Below are 16,856 nucleotides of genomic sequence, written 5' to 3'. Positions count from 1 at the left end.
TCAAAATAAATAAAATAAAATTTGACTGCTTACCCACAGCCTCTGCCAGGCCATAAACCCTCTGACCATAAGCATCCGTTTTATCCCAGATAAATGTGAAGGACAGCCTGGGGGAGGCGGGAAACTGCTTCTGGAACATTCTGCCCTCCACCGCTACCATCAGGTGCACCACAGCCAGGCCGAAGGGCACGCTGGACCCCGTCATCACCACCTTCAGAACAGGCTTATAGGCAGACGCCCGCGAGCTGAGGTACACCAGGCTGAGGTCACTGCCTGGGATGGAGATCTGCTCATGAAGAACCTGGAGAGAAGAAGAAGAAAACAGATTAATTATAAGTAGGTTCTGTAGGTGTTTCCAATAAAGTGGCCAGTAAATGGTCACACAGTCATCAATACTCGTGGGGTGGTGTAGGTTATGATGAAACTCACCTGAGTCTCAGGTATGATGGGGTTGGCCTCAGGGGCGGAGCTGAAGTAGGTAGATAGTGGTGATGATGTGATCTGGGGGGCGGGTCTTACAAGGCCATTGAGCTCACATGTGGGCGTTTCCCTCTCTTCCCTTCTCATCACCAGCCTGTCCATCACATAAAACACTCCCCACGGCAGCCATACGGTCCGGTGGACAGGTGGAAATGGGGGCCGGATGAACCTCAGAGTCAGAGATGCTCCGCCATTCGCCAACAGATCAAACCTGCAGCCAAAAAACACGCCTTCAATTACACACTCACCACAACATGCATATAACAGGGGGACTGTTGCCAAGAGGTTGCAATGGTGTTGGTAAGTGGTTGTTATGGTATCCTAGGTAAGCAATGCTGCTGGTAAGTGGTTGCTAGCTGTTTGCTATGGTTTTGCTAAGGAAGACACTAGATAAGTGCTACAGTGTAGCAGTGCTCAGGCTACTGCTACATTTAGCAATCTGCAACGCAATGCTAGCAAGACATCAATGTGGTTCACTGCTAGTTATGAGTGTTTGACGGTTTATGAGTATGTATAAGTGTGTAAGTGTGTATATGTTTGACTGTTCATAAGTATGTATTAGTGTTATAAGTGCATACAAGTGTGTATGACTATGCATTAGTGTTTATAAGGGTGTCTGAGTGTATATAAGTATGTATCTGTATTTTGTAAGTGTGTATGCTTGTTAATAATTGTTTACGAGCATATATAATTACTTATCAGTGTTTAGAAGTGTGTATGAGTGTTTCTAAGTAATTATGAGCGTGTGTTTATATGTGTGCATAACTATGCATGCATGTTTATAAGGGTTTATGAGTGTGTATATATGTATGAGTGTTTATAAGAATGTATGAGTGATTATAAGAGTTTATAAGTATGTGTGAGCGTTCATAAGTGTGTATGAGTGTTTATAAGTGTGTATGAGTGGTTATGAGCGTGTATGAATGTTTATTGCAAGTATAAATAAGCGTTTATGAGATTTCATGAGTGTGTATGGGTAGATGTAAATGTTCATTAGTGGTTATAAAAGTTTATTAGTATGTATTTGTGTTTAAGTGTATGTGTGTGAGTGTTTTTGAGTGTTTTACAGTATTTATCTGTGTGTATGAGCATGTTAAAGTACACAGTGTTCAAAAGTGTTTAAAAATGTTATATGTATAAGTGTGTGAGAGACTTTATAAGTATGTATGAGACTGTATGAATGTGTATGAGTGTTTATTGAAGTTTACGAGAATGTAAGAGTCTGTATGAGTGTGTATGGGTGTTTATGAGTGCTTAAGTGTTTATGAGTGTTTACGAGTGTTTATAAGAATGTGAGTGTTTATGAGTGTTTGTGAGTGTGTATGAGTGTTTATGAGTGTGTACAAGTATGTATGAGTGTGTTTAAGTGTTTATGACTGTGAATGTGTTGGATAAACTTCAATGCAATCTTTTATTTGATTAGAAACCAGATAAAATCATCTGATCTATTAAAACAGATCAGAACCCTCAAACTTTTCATTTTTAGCCGAGCCCAAGCAGAGGGCATCTGAAGGCTAGCAGCATTAGCGGAGTTTTCTGTTAATAAGCTGCCAATTTGTGCATCTCCTCTCCAAATTACACGCTTTGTTAGCCTGATCACACGGCGCCGCTAATAACAGCGTATCTCCCCGCGCTCAGATCCAGCGCAGAAATAAGGTCGCATTCAAGCGCCAATCCAAGCTAATAATAAAAACACAGAACTGGAAGACGACGCCAGCGCCGGGCTTTATCCTCAGCGAGAGGATCAGGGGGCGTCGCTCTCCTCCCGCTTTCATCAGCAATAGCACACTTGGCCGCGGCGGCACTAGCCGAGCGAAGGAGGTAGAGATGTGATGTAAGTTTTTAAACAGGGATTTGGGGAGAGCTCATATGCTAGCGGTTAGCGGAGGACCTGCGCTAATTATCGTAGCATTGGGGAGTGCCGTGGGTTTGGGTATAACAGAGGAGGGGGGGGGGGCGTCCCTTTGAAGTGCTGCTCTATATAAGCCTTAGGCTGCCATATCCACAGGGATACACACACACACTCTTACACACACACACACACACACACTCATACACAGACATATACACACTGTCTCACACACTTACATACACACAGTAAGTTACTGCTGTGAAACTAGTATTTTTTTTTTTGTTTTAAACACTTTTACACACCATGCAACAAAACTTTTCAATTTAACATACACACACACACACACACACACACACACGCACACACACATAAAGACCAACTGCATGTCCCCATAATGTCAAAATGTTTCTTTTTGCCTGTCAGCATCCTGGGAAAAAATATGTTTCTCTAAAAGAGGAAAACACACATATTCCTGTTCAAAGCCGCAAACAAAGAAAAACTAAAGTTAATCACAAGTTCCCAAGTGTGTGTGTGTGTGTGTGTGTGTGTGTTATACAGTTTTGTCTGGCGCTTAACAAACAAGACTAGTATTCTTGCCCTGGATTCCTGCATCTGTCTCATATATCAGACATATATGGTAATATATATATAGGTGTGGTCTTGTTACACACTGGGTCTTGCCAAAGGAGGGTGTCCAAGTACTTCCTTCACTGAACTTTAAAAAGCCCTTTTAAGCCCGATCTGGACAAGATTAGTTTCTCAGGGGGTCCTGGGGTATTTTTCTCTTTTATGGGGGTCCTCTGTGATTACCTACTGTTTTTCGCTGAAATTCGTGGTCCTCCAGTAATTTTAGTCCTGTCCGGACTCATCTCATCTCTGAGTTTCGTCACCTTGCGTTGAATAAAATTGCTATTTATCCACTGAAATGCATCGCAATTACACTTTGAGCGCACGTTTCCACGGAGATCCACATAAACACGACAGCGAGTGGAAATAGAGGAGCTACTGAACGCGATGTCATGTGACCGAGAAAGCCAAAAAACTCACTGGTCCTCCTGTTTTTTCAATTGCTGTCCAGATGCAAGAGTTTTATCACTGTAGAAGTTGAAATCTGAAAATTTTTCACAAACATCCCCCTAAGAACCTAATTCCATCCAGATAGGGCTTTAGAGGCTACTTTTGGGTAGGGTATCTCTTAGTGAGAGATCTCTGACTGCTTGACTTGCCTCTACAATGTACTAAGACATTTTGGGAAACAGGATGTTTTTTGGTGAATTGCCACAATGTAGACTGTATGTCTGTCAGCAAACCACCACCACTTTTTTTTGTAGACTGAAAACATATCATATATTTTTTAGTAATGAATCCGGGCTCTGTGTGATCATGCTTGACACTATATGGAGGACTCGTGGTAAGTGCTTTAACCTGCCTTCCCCCAAACTGCTGGTCTGATGATTTGAGGAGCGTCAAACACGAAAGTCGGTTAACCTCAGGTCAGGTGACCAAGTTGCACTAAACAATGCAATTTGTGTTTAGCGATTTGCAAAGCTGTGATTTAGAATGATATCTGAATGAGAACATATGGAATTGTGCTTAGAGTTTAGCAGTTTGGAGTCACAATGAGCTTCATGTTTTTGGATTTGTGTGCATAGTCCCACATTTTGTGGGTATACAATGTGGAAAAACTGTAATCAAGGATTAATGGGAGCAGCTGGGACGGCAGCTTCTGCAACCTATGATTGTAGAGCAGGATCTACGGGCCCAGCTGCAACATCTGTGGGTAAATGTGCTGCAGGACGCCATACGGAACCTGTATACCTCCATGTCAAACCGTATCTTATCTTGAATCCAGGCTAGATGCACCAACAGGGTGCGAGCTAGAAGCTCTTTTCAGAGCCTTGTACAGTTTTTCACAAAAAAACTTGTCCTTTTATTCTAATATATGATCATAACATACACACATATAGATCTTAATAGCATAAATGTATAGGCCAATTTTGTTGTCCTATATATTTGAGGATACACACACACAAAAACACACACACACACACACACACACACACACTAAACACAGACACACACACACAAACACACACACACAGCTGCACTAAGCAAGCGGGATTATCTCAGCCTCTGCCTCAGCTTCCCTGTGAGCACCTGCGGCATGTTGGTGGTTTATGCCAGTATCTGATAAGCCTGGACACGCACACACACACACACACACGCACACACACACACACAGTCTGGAGGGCCGCTGCTCCCTCTCCACTTTCTCCTACTTTCATCTAAAGGGGCAGTTTGAGAAGTTTTTTTTCAGGGATGAGGGATTATTGAGTGGTCACTGTGACATATAGCCCCCAGACACACACACACAACACACACACACGCTCACACACACACATCCCTTAGGACCGAAATTTCACCGCCTGCTGGTGTGTATGATGGTTGGTTGTGTTGGATAATGACTAAAGGGCCGCTGTAAAGACACAGCAAGGTCACTCTGTCCCCCCCTCACACACACACTCACACTCACACGCACACACACACACACACTCACACTCACACACACCACGCTGGCAGCTAAACTCTGACTGATTGATTCACTCTCCTGCTTTAATGCACACTGTCGAGACAAATCTGAATTGTCGCCACAGGGCTGATATTTGCATATGATGTTTATCTGTGTGTGTGTGTGTGTGTGTGATCTCTGTAAATGTGCCTTTTCTTGTCTCTTATTCATGTGTTCTCTGCTCCCCACACCAGAAAAGGTCATAATGAATACGATGTAGGTCGAGGGTGAGCAGTGATGTGTGTGTGTTGTTGCTATCATGAGAAAAAAGCTCAGGAATAGTACATTTATATATTTATATATTTACAAATAGGACATCTTTATTCTATACTCTGATATACTGTAATTACATCTGTAATTATATATAATACTTAAATCTTTAAATATTAGTAAGCAACATTTATGTCTATAGCAAATATATAGTGTAATGTATAATAAGTGCTTCACATTACAAAAACAAAAAGGAAAAAAGAACTGGAAAATTAAAAGGACATAGATAAAATATAACAAAATATAAAACATTCACAATACAAATAATTCAGCTTTTTATAAAAGAGTGTTTTATCTTTTGACCTAAACACCAGCACTTTAAATCTTAAGTAAAATAAATTATTTTTTATTTGATCCCATTTCCTCACGAATTTGGAAGTTCCATTACCTCACCCACTCATTAGTCCTTCCCTGGTAAAATTCCCGACACTAACAAGGTGGGAAAACAAGTGCACGCCTCCTCTCTTACTTGTCAAGTCAGACTCTGCCTCTTGTCCAACTGCCGCCAATCAATACAGCATCACTAGGCAGCATCACTCTGAGGAAAGCGGCAGATCCTCAGCTCTGATACATCAGCTAACAGACGCCTGTGCCGACCAGCATCACAATAGGATTGTGATGTACCCACCCAGAAGGAAACAACATGAGCAACTGCACTCTCTCAGACTCCTGCTGCTGAAGGAGCAGCAGCATTAATCGGGATGCAAACAGACATCCAGTATTTTAATATGCTGGATCACTTAGTGCACCCTCAATCTAGACCTCAGTCCCTTCTATTATATGGTCTAATACCAACAATCTTCACTCCCGCCCCATATGCACCACAGTCCCGCCCCTTTTAGTGCTTTTAGTAAGACAGTGGTCACCCTCAAACTGCAAGGACCTCTGCTTATATACTCCAGCCTGGCACTTAACACACCAAAGCCCCACCCCACCATACGCTACAGCCCCACCCCTTATACACTGCATCCCTCAACCCAACCCTAACAACTCATAACTCCGCCCACACACCAAAGCCACACCTCTCACCTATCAAGTATTCATGTAGTCTTTCAATGCTGCTCCACATTCACACTCATTTATTACTGGGATCAGAAGATTTCTATTGCAATGATATTAATGTAAGTGGATGGTATGTATGATGTATGTGTGTGTGTGTATGTGTTTGTATGTGTGCAAATACAGCTCTGGAAAAAAATAAATCAGAAATCAATATTTGGTGGAATAACCCTGGTTTTTAATCACAGTTTTCATGCATCTTGGCATGTTCTCCTCCACCAGTCTTACACACTGCTTTTGGATAACTTTATGCCACTCCTGGTGCAAAAATTCACACAGTTCAGCTTGGTTTGATGGCTTATGATCATCCATCTTCCTCGTGATTATATTCCTTAGGTTTTCAATTTGGTAAAATTAAAGGTAAATTAAAATTACCTCATCATTTTTAAGAGATCTCTTATTTTTTTCCAGAGCTGTACGTATGTGTACATAAATACACACGTATACCCACATGCCGTCCTGTCTGGTGATGGTGTAGCCGTGTTGTGGGTAATGCAGTAGAGAGACGTTGACTCCGATTAGCGGCGTTCCATCTTCCGTCACCACCTGACCCCTCACCACCGACACCAGGCTGAAACAAACAAAACAACAAAACACTCGCAGTAAACAAACATTCCCGCGAACAAAGACAGCGCTAATCCTTTCCTCGAGCCTGCAAGCTGCTTAACGTCTGTCAGCTTAAACACGACCCAAAAACACAGCGCTACTCCAGCGCTACGGGAACATGCTCTGCTCAGAAACGACACTTTTAAAGCGATAGTTCAGAAACAAATCAATACAATTACAGAATGTATATCGTTTTCTCCAAATGCCACCAATTTGCTGCAACTGAAACACTGGAGGCTAATGCAGCTAACAAGTAGTGGATGTTTATTGCCCACCAATTAGCATCATATGAACTATGGTGAACTGGAACTGTACTGGTTAAATGTTACTGGTTTACTGGTGTTTACTGGGACATTCTGGTGATGCATGTTCACTCTGCACTGTACTGCATACTTCATACTCAAACAAACAGTTCTAGTAATTATTACACAATAGGGACGCACTCTCAGATACATTGTGAGATGTAATAGAGTCAAATGGTTTAATATGATAAAATGTGTTCAACAAGTTCAGCTTTGATCTCAGATTAACTGTAATCCTCTTTACTTTCTCACTCCTCAGTAAATCTTGACTTTTCTGTCCTCCCTCGTCCACATGTCCTCTGCCAGAGTTGACTTGTTGGACATTCCGAACAGCGACAATTACAACTCAAATTATTCACCAAGTGCCATTTAGCGGCCGACCTGCGGTCTCTGAGCGGCGGGTTAATTGCGGGATAATTTCTGAGAGTGTGAACGCGATGAGCAGCCTGCTGGAAAACACGCTACCTCATCAGGGCCTAATCAGAAGCCCGGCACTGCCCACTCATTTAAATACAGGCGCTTCCGCAGACGGACGCCAGAGCGAGGTCACTTTCCCAGACTTTCCACAACTCCTTCACTTCACTCATCCAGGCTCCGCCTACAAACCTCATCTTCAATAGCTTTGAAAGCTTCTGCTTCGTGAGGTTGGAGAAGATTCCCTGAAGGTCAGAATTCTGAAAGTAATGAGAAATTATCCTAGAAAAAATAATCCCGTGATTCCGTTGTAATTGAGTTATTGAAGGATGTGAAGTAAAAGGTTATTCTATTGAGATAAGTGAGATCGGATAAAGTATTTTGATGATTGTGTGATCATTTTTCAGTTTACTTCTATTTATTTTTTTTTGGCAATAATAATAAGAAATATATTGGAAAATACTTTTGAACACATGAACACACATCATCTTTATACTGTATATGTCTATCTACAGTACACTGTAAACCCATACGTTGTTTGAAATAAAAAAAAAAAATAAGTTTGTTTCACATAAAATTGGATATTTCTAAACTATTTTGAGTTAGTTGAACATTTGTGGGCACATAAATACATTCAAACGGAGATCTTTGAGTTGAACCAACTTATAATAACTGAGTTTAGTCTGTTGCCATTATTGCAACTTCTTTTCCATTGGCTTCTGTCACAAACCATTTGCATACTGGGCGTTTCCAACAGTTTCTGACTAACACTCACCATCAGTGTAGTGATTCCCCCTGGGCTACCTTAGAAATAAATCAACTTCCCCTTTAATGGTAATAACTTGATGTTTTAATTTATGCTAACTCAAGTTTTCATTCCCCATTACTTAAAAACTCAACTTATCTGGTCTTACAATATAACAAAAATGAAAAAGTTAAATCAACTTCACCTTTACTTATAACTAATAACTTGATGTTCGAAGTTATGCTAACTTAAGTTTTCATTACCCATTACTTTACTTTTTTTAAGGCAACCGGTTTCCTCAATTTTTTTAAGTAAATTTAACTTATCCGGGCTTACAGTGCAGATTACAGTTCACAGTATTTCCAAATGTTTGTAGACACCCTTTCTAATGAATGCCTAATGTGCAAATTTACACACACACACACTCAAAGGGAATAAGTACTGCCAATAGAAAAGGACTTCCTAGAGCAGACAAACAAACATGAAGTTTATGGCACCATGTCTAAGACCAGGTAAGTGCTAGATAGATAAAAAAAAAAAAAAATCAGTATTGAGCTGTGGAGCAGTGGAACTGTGTTCTCTGGAATGATGGACGCCATCCAACACATTTGGATCTTAACGTACAATTACTCTTGTTTTTGCTGAATACAATCAAATCCTCACAGCAGTGTGATTATAGAATCTAGTAGAAAGTCTTCTCTGGATATTAAGAGACAGTTACTCAACAAAAGCAGTATAAACAATGTTTAATACCCTTAATTTCTAAAGAAATATCGAATTACTTAATAAACAGGTGTCTATATAGTGTTTTTCATAGCCAAAAATGGCATCTAAACTTCTCTTGAATTGAGCTGTTTTCACTGTAGGTTTTCTACACACAGAGCTTGCATAGTCTCTGTAGAGAATAGAAGTACTGCCAATATTCAAAATCAAAATAGAACTCAAGTGCTGCTACTGTGATCAGGAGATCGCCAGTTCGAATCCTGTTCATGTAGATTGCCATCAGCTGCCGGAGCCCTGAGAGAGCACAGTTGGCCTTGTTCTCTCTCTCTGGGTGGGTAGATGGCGCTCTTTACCCTCATCACTCCAAAGGGTGATGTCGATCAGCACAGGTCATCTGTGAGTCGATGTATCTGAACCGAGTCGCTGTGCTTTCTTCTGAGTGTGCTGTGATGCTACTCAGCAATGCTACATCAGCAGCAGTTAGAAAAGAGCCTGAGGCTGACTTCACGAGTCTTCACCCTGTTTTTGAGTTGGGGCATCACTAGTGATAGTGGGAGTCCTAATGAGTGGGTTGGGTAATTGGCCGTGTAAATTGGGGAGAAATAGAGAGAAAAAAAATAGAGTTAAAAAAATGCAGTTAATAAACTATATATCCAAATATATCCTAAGTCCAAATATGTCAAAAAATAATGCTGGATTCAGCAACTTTAAGTTACATACATTGCTGATATATTGATGTGCAAAAACACACACACACAGCTTGTTTAATTGTTGCCAGTAGAATAGATAAAGGCCTGAACCTATTGAAATCATGCATTATGTCCCAGTAGTTTTGTCCATATAGTGTATTTTACACCAAAAATCTAAACATCTAAACATCTCTTGAGTTGAGCTGTTTTCACTTTAGGTTTTTTACTGCTGACACAGGTGTACAAAAGCACTTACACAGCTTGTATAGTGTATATTACAGCAGAAATGGTCAAAAAACAAAAGATGTGCTCCTGATCTGAGTACAGCATTTTCAAAGTAGGCTTCAAACCAAACCATTCATCTTAAATATTTTCACCCAATACAGCTGACTGGGGCACAGCTAACAATGCTGGCACTGGACCCTGGCATGTACCCACACAGCTGTCCACCCTCTCTTCCTATAAGAATGCAGGTGAACCTGATCAGCGTGAGAGTAAAGAACATCTCCGGGTTCTGGAACTGCGACAAAGCCGTGTTGTTTATGCTGTTCAGACTCGGATACGGTTTTCTCTTCCCCCCTACAGATCCAGCGCCCGCTGGGGACGCCGCACTCGTCAGCGCCGCAACATCAAACAGCGTCAAGGTCACCAGTGCAGGTAGAAGAAAAGCTCAGAGAGAACAGAAAACACTTCAATCAGAGCTGAAAGAAGAAACAGAGAAACGGAGAAACGAGGAAACGGAGAGACGGAAACGTCTTCAGGAGAAATAACATAAAAAAGTTACCCTGTAAAATGCACAAAATACAGTATCAGTCCAGATCAATTCACAACCACGTTAAATCACTGCGTATCACACTGACAGATCCAGAACTTTTACCCCTAACATTTCTCTCAGAGCTTCAGGCTCAGAACTTTTACTCTTCTTCTTTTATAGAGGACTTCTATTATAGAAGGTGGTGGTAAAATGGGCCTGTTAGCATGTGATGCAAAATTAGACCTTTTATAATTATTATTACACTACATAGACAAACGTGTTCAGATAAAAATTTACCAATTCTACAGAACCATATCTAAATCCAATAATAATTAAAACACAAAATACAGTTACCAAACTCAAAATCATCTACACTATATGCCCACAAGTCTGTGGAGAGCACTACTACTCTACTACTAAGGTGTCAAATGTATTCACACTAGGGGTGAAACGATTACTCGAGTAAATCGAGTAACTCGATTAAAAAAATTGATTGATTATTTTTCTGTGCTTCGAGGAATTGTTTAATTCATTTTAAAACGCAAAGCACGGAATTTAACACAGACTTTTAATGTGAAAAAGCACTTAGCGTTACGTCACCCGCGCCCAGGAAGCAGGTGGAGAATACGGAGGTTTTTGGAGCGGTGAGCAGGTAAATTTAACTTATAACAAATCAATAAGATTACCATCAGTGTAGCTTAATAACATCACTGTAGCGCTGTGGAAAGCGGATTATTATAATACTGTCTAATGTGTGTGTGGTTAGTTTATTACAACAGAGACAAATTCTAGATTTAATACAGTTTTTTATGTAATCAGTAAACACAGCGCTGTGGTGTTTATAAATAAATACATGTTAGGCTGAGCTTAAGTTACTCTGGCCGGAATACACGGCCATGAACTTACTGTATTATTGTCATTTAATCTTAGTTATGTCAATTAATTAGATCTGAGTAGTGTAAAACCTAAATAAACAAAAAAAAAAACATTTTTAATACTTTATTTGCCACAATTATTCCACATGTCCTGAAGTATTTCTAAAAACATTCCCTGTCTAAGAAGGAGAATCCACTGACTTGGTGGGAAAAGAATGCAGCGAGCTTATCCAATCCATGTTTATGCCTATATTACTGATTAATGCTCTATATTTGATACTTACAAGAAATAATTTAACTTAATTTATTAAATATTAATCTTCTTCTATTTGTGTTTGCAATTTGGAAATGTTTGTGAATTTAAAACTTAAATAAATTGATAATTTATTATTAAGTGAAATTTCTTGTTTTCTCTTGTGTATTTTTTTAATTGCTTTTTAGGCAAGCAAATATGTTTTATCCGATTACTCAATTAATCAAATCGATTTTTCAGTAGAGTACTCGATTACTAAAATAATCGATAGCTGCAGCCCTAATTCACACTTAATACTCAGGTAGAAGTATAGATAGTAGGGTTTAAACATAATTCAACTCAAGCTTTTTTACTCAGTAAGTGAAAGTGTATTAGAGTACTGAATTTAAAAGTACTTAAGGTATAAAAGTAATAGTAATGGAAAGGAAAAAAATGGCATTAAGGACAAAAGGTCTCAAGGTCATTTTTCTAAAATCCATAAGGACTATAATGTTATATTAAAATGTTAAAATGTTAAAAAATTGTGATGCACTAGGCTGCCTTCATTTTCAGTTGCATATATGTCTCTATATAATGTCAATGCATTTTTATACAATGCAAATATATTAAAAAAGCTTAGTTGGAACAAGCTTAGCTTCGAGAGATTGAGTCCTCTTGAGTTTCTGCACAGAACATACGAGACGAAATTCGTCTGCAATATTCTTGCTGGAGTGTGACGTGACGTGTGCAGGTGTGACAGATAAATGCATATAAACCAATAGGGTATCAAAATAGTTTATGTTTATACTTCTCATCCAATCACAAATAAATTATATCTATCTGGATGGAGAGATTTATCTGGATAGGGTTTTTACTCCAGTAAAGTGTAGATAACCAACATTTCTATTTAAGTAACTTGACAAAGTATTTGTACTTGATTACTAGATACCTCAAATTCTTTTGAATACTTAATTCAACTACTTTAAGTTGCACCCATTGCTGACACAGCTGAGCAAATACACATGCAAACACACGCAGCTTGTCTGATCATCTAATCCCTGTAGGAGAGACTGTTTCTCAGCTAGTAATGAGAGAAAAAAAAAACTAATGAATAATTATGTGATTTGAAACAGATGGTTTCAATCATGATTTTGTACCAAAGCATATCCACACAAAGAGTAAAGATGATCAGAAGATCTCCAGTTTGTGACAAATATGTGAGAAAACTACTGAAATGTTTAACAACACTGTTCCTATCAGAAAGATTGGATGGGATTTGCATTTTTTTCCCATTTACAGTCCATATCTGTAAACCATTCAAGTATGGAGTAATTTTAGTGTGATTTCCAGTCACTGCCTTCGCTGTAGCATTGTTTCCTGCGTTTGCAATGTCCCAAGATTTATTTAACTCCAGTGTTGCATTCATTTTTCACCAAGATTTGCAGCTTTGATGATGGTAGAGTCTGACCACTGCTCCAGCACATCCCAAAGATTCTTAATGCGGTTTAGGTCTGGACTCTGTGGTGAACAATCCATGTGTGAAAATGATGATCTCATGCTCCCTGAATCACTCTTTCACAATTCCACCCCAATGAATCCTGACATTATAATCTTGGAATATATCCGGGCAATCAGGGAAGAAAAAAATTATGTTATGTTATTATTTACTTATGTTAACCATGTAGAAGAAGCAGCGTCCACTTCTCTACTGGGCTCTGAGGAATCTGGGATGAACCTTCACACAGTAGAAACACCACAGTGTATTGTGCTTAGATTAATCAGCATTGCAGATCTTTCTTGGACTTGCGAGAAATGGATGCTGTCATTTGTGATCCTCTAAATCCTTACAGCAATGCTTCAAAATCTAGACAATCCATTTAAAAAAGTATTTGATTTTAGAAAAAGCAATGAAAGTAATGTATTCGAGTTTTTTTGGAAAACAGCTGAGAAGCTTCTCCAATAGCGTTTTTTTTTTTTTTTTTGAAAAATTTAATAGGAATAAGCTCTTACACCAAAGAATCTCTATAATGTTTGTTAATTCTTTTTATCATTTTCAGCCAGTACTCTATTTCTCTCTATCAATCTCCCAGCTGAGCTCCTGACCTGCTGTTGAAGGGGTTTTCTCCAGGTATTCGGTGGGTTCCCCCTGAAGCCGCGAGGAAGCTGACCCGCTGGTAGAAGGCAAGGGTCAGAGAGGAGGTAGGGGTCTGCGGGGGTTGGGGGGTGGAAGTGGGGTCCGGTGCCCCCTTACAGTACGGCTGATCCTGACAGGAACTCTGTAGACAACAGTCCGGGTCCATACAGTCCAGCAGACCGTCTGCAGACAGAACATGATAATAACTTAATAATAACATTCATATAACATACATCTACTGCTGTTACACACAAGTAAGCTGATTTTCAGGCTTAGCAACAATTATTTATTTTATTTTATGTTATTTTTCGGGGGGAAATAAACAGCACTTGAAGAAAAATAGTCCGGACCTTTTTCTATGTGTTTCTGAGCCCGTTTCCCTCTGAACGACTAAGAATTCTGTGTATTATGAGGTCATTAAAGAGTGGAAATGTGAAAACTGCTTCACATACACTACATAAAAATGTTTGTTTCCAGTGGAATAAACAATATAAATGTTCTCTCAAAGATACACCACGGTCCATAAGGTCCAAATGTGTACCTTAATGGCTCACTACATTCCCTCTCCTTCTGCTGGAAGGAGGCGTATTATATTAATAGAAAAATAAACAAAAGGCATAGAGCCAGATATAGCAATTGAAGGCAATGCAACTTATAAAAAACAACTGCACAGGAATATGGGTAAGTTCTGTTCATTAATCCCCAGGGGTCCAGAAACTTGTTGGCAGTCTTGATATTTCTATTAATATCTTTGTGATAATACTATGCAGAAATGTGGTTTAAATATATTCTGGATCTGTAGAGTCTGCCCTTTAGAATACATGTCATAATGAGATCACATGTGACTGTACCTGGTCGTACCTGGTTATAAAATTAGAGCTTAGATTTTTCCTCTTTTTTTTTTTCTTTGCCCAGCCACCACCACCACAAATCTTCTGCAGACTATAAATACTTTATTATATATTTTCTTATATAGAGTTTAGATTTTAATCATACCCTAGTAGATACAGACACTGGAATTCCTCAATTATATATGAGTGGTATGAAGACAAGTTTTTTAACTGTACTGAGTATTAACAGAAAAATAAAATGTGATGCACTGGAGAGTTTACAGGCCCCAGAGGGACATGCCACTGAGAAAATACTAAACGGCGCACTGGATTATAAGTAACAGGTGTGACACCAAGATTTCCTTCTAATTCAGCAGGTCTTGCTGCTGGGTGGTGGTGGCGGTGGTTGTGGTGTGACAAAGTTAAGTAAAGCTAAGCTAAAACAAGCAAAAACTGTAACTTTTAGTACAAAAAAGGCAAAAAAGGAGTGGATGTTAATCTACACAGATTTCTCTCTTGAAACCTGTTTATTTGGGGTAGTAAAGCACTTCTGTTTTAGATTTCCAGATTTCCACTAAGGCTGGGTCCAGTAGCATTAGCATTAGCATTAGCGGTTAGCGGTTAATGCCGCCTGACAGCACTACACTGAGGAACCCTAAATGTTCCGGTAAGCCAGGGTACTATCAGCTAGCAGTTTGTTCCACGTAGCTTGTTTTAACACAGTAAACACACAGTCTACAGTCCAATATACTCACCTCTAAATGGCAAAAAAGCCAGAACTTACTGTGATTAGCAGTTAATGCTAATGCTGCTCCAGCAGTGCTAGCCGGGCTTAGCAGCAGACTACACGATTTACTGCTTTATACAACCTGACTAGTAAATTTCATACAAAAGGTGCACCTTGCACATCCAATTTTTGGGGAAAAGTTACGGATTTTAAGTGCGCCTTATAGTGCGAAAAATACGGTACCTTACCCAGTGACAAAACCTATACCCAGTAACATCTACCCGCCGGGGTAAGTTAGAAGGCTTAGATAGTAGTAGCCCACTTAATACTTAATACAGTAGCAAAAAAGACAGCAGTAAAATTTTATTACTTATTTTGTAGCAATATTATTTGAATAACTATGATAAAGTTATTTCATACATATTTTTACTTTTAGCAATTTCATGTACTACAATGTACTTATTCCAATAGGCAGATTATTTTGATCAAACAATGAAACCAACATTAATTTAGCTTTTGTCAAGAGATAACGATTGAAAGGAGCAAAATCTGCCAGGGAATTAAAACACTTTTAATAGAAAAAAATCCTTACAACAAGTAAAGGGTAGAGTTATTTTATAATATTTACATTTACATTTAAAGCATTTAGCAGAGCTCTTCATTTAGAATGACTTAAAAAAGTGCTCTTTAATAACACATCTAAAAAAATATGAGAAATATCATTTTTTCAAGTAAAATATCTCCAAAATAAAACTTTCTAAGAGAAGAAAGAACATTTGTTAAAGCTCAGTTTGTGTAAAAATCATGAGGGATTTGGGAGCGCTGTGGAGAAATGAGAATATTTTAACTAAATTGTTGGACGGAATAAAGATAGATTCATTCGCACCATAATTCCCCGGACAACCAGCCCAATTCTCACCTCCCTCATTGTCCTTCCCATCAGAACACAGGGTTTCCATGGCAACGTCACACCCCGCCCCCCTCCATCCCGATTGGCAGAGGCAGTGCCAGCCGTTCTGGTCCAGGACGCACCTGCCGTTGTTGTTACACAGGCCAGGACAGCTGTCTACCGGGACAAATTCAGCAGTCACACACTCGCCCGCAACCCGGCGACCCGGCACCGGGTCCGATTCAGAACACACAGAGAACATCAGAGAACATCTCACACACAAAACAAGGACATGGGGGGGCGGGGTCTCAGTCAATCAAACATCTGAAACTTCACATTTCAGAGACGTCAGATGGGACAGAGGAAAAGAGCTGTAATTTCACATGAAGTCTTTCTTTTATATTTTATATAAAACCCAACTGGATCGCTTTTATTGTTTGTAGAATTTGTAATTATATTTAGTTATAAAAATATTATTAACTATTATAAACTGTTTTGTTTACAGGAAGACTAAGGCCTTATTAATCCACAGTTTCTCAATACATTCAATTTCTCAGACCCAGTTTCTCCACATTTCTTAAGAGGGAATAAATATGATTCAGTCTGAATCCAGGTGAATTCACAGCTCGTCCAGTGTAACAGGACAGATAGAGGGAAGTTTGTGTCGGACAGTGCTGGACACTCCAGTGTTTCGTCTCCGTTAGCA

At 39.3% G+C, this 16,856-nt stretch overlaps 1 protein-coding gene across 2 annotated transcripts in view; it reads right to left on the bottom strand.

The window, feature by feature from the left end:
• Positions 1-16,856, bottom strand: part of si:dkey-237h12.3 (teneurin-3) — a 269,612-nt gene that overhangs the window by 43,495 nt on the left and 209,261 nt on the right. For both annotated transcript variants that reach the window (XM_022684019.2, XM_022684021.2), the window contains 5 exons: positions 16,181-16,327; positions 13,674-13,887; positions 6,682-6,801; positions 430-691; positions 34-301 (listed from right to left, as the gene is read on the bottom strand). In XM_022684019.2, the coding sequence (XP_022539740.2) occupies positions 34-301; positions 430-691; positions 6,682-6,801; positions 13,674-13,887; positions 16,181-16,327 (1,011 nt within the window). The remainder of the gene's footprint in view (positions 1-33; positions 302-429; positions 692-6,681; positions 6,802-13,673; positions 13,888-16,180; positions 16,328-16,856) is intronic.

This window comes from Astyanax mexicanus, chromosome 10, assembly GCF_023375975.1.
Source record: "Astyanax mexicanus isolate ESR-SI-001 chromosome 10, AstMex3_surface, whole genome shotgun sequence".
In the NCBI taxonomy this organism is placed as follows: domain Eukaryota; kingdom Metazoa; phylum Chordata; class Actinopteri; order Characiformes; family Acestrorhamphidae; genus Astyanax; species Astyanax mexicanus.
Note: the sequence above shows the minus strand (reverse complement) of the source record. Positions and strands in the feature narration are given on the sequence as shown.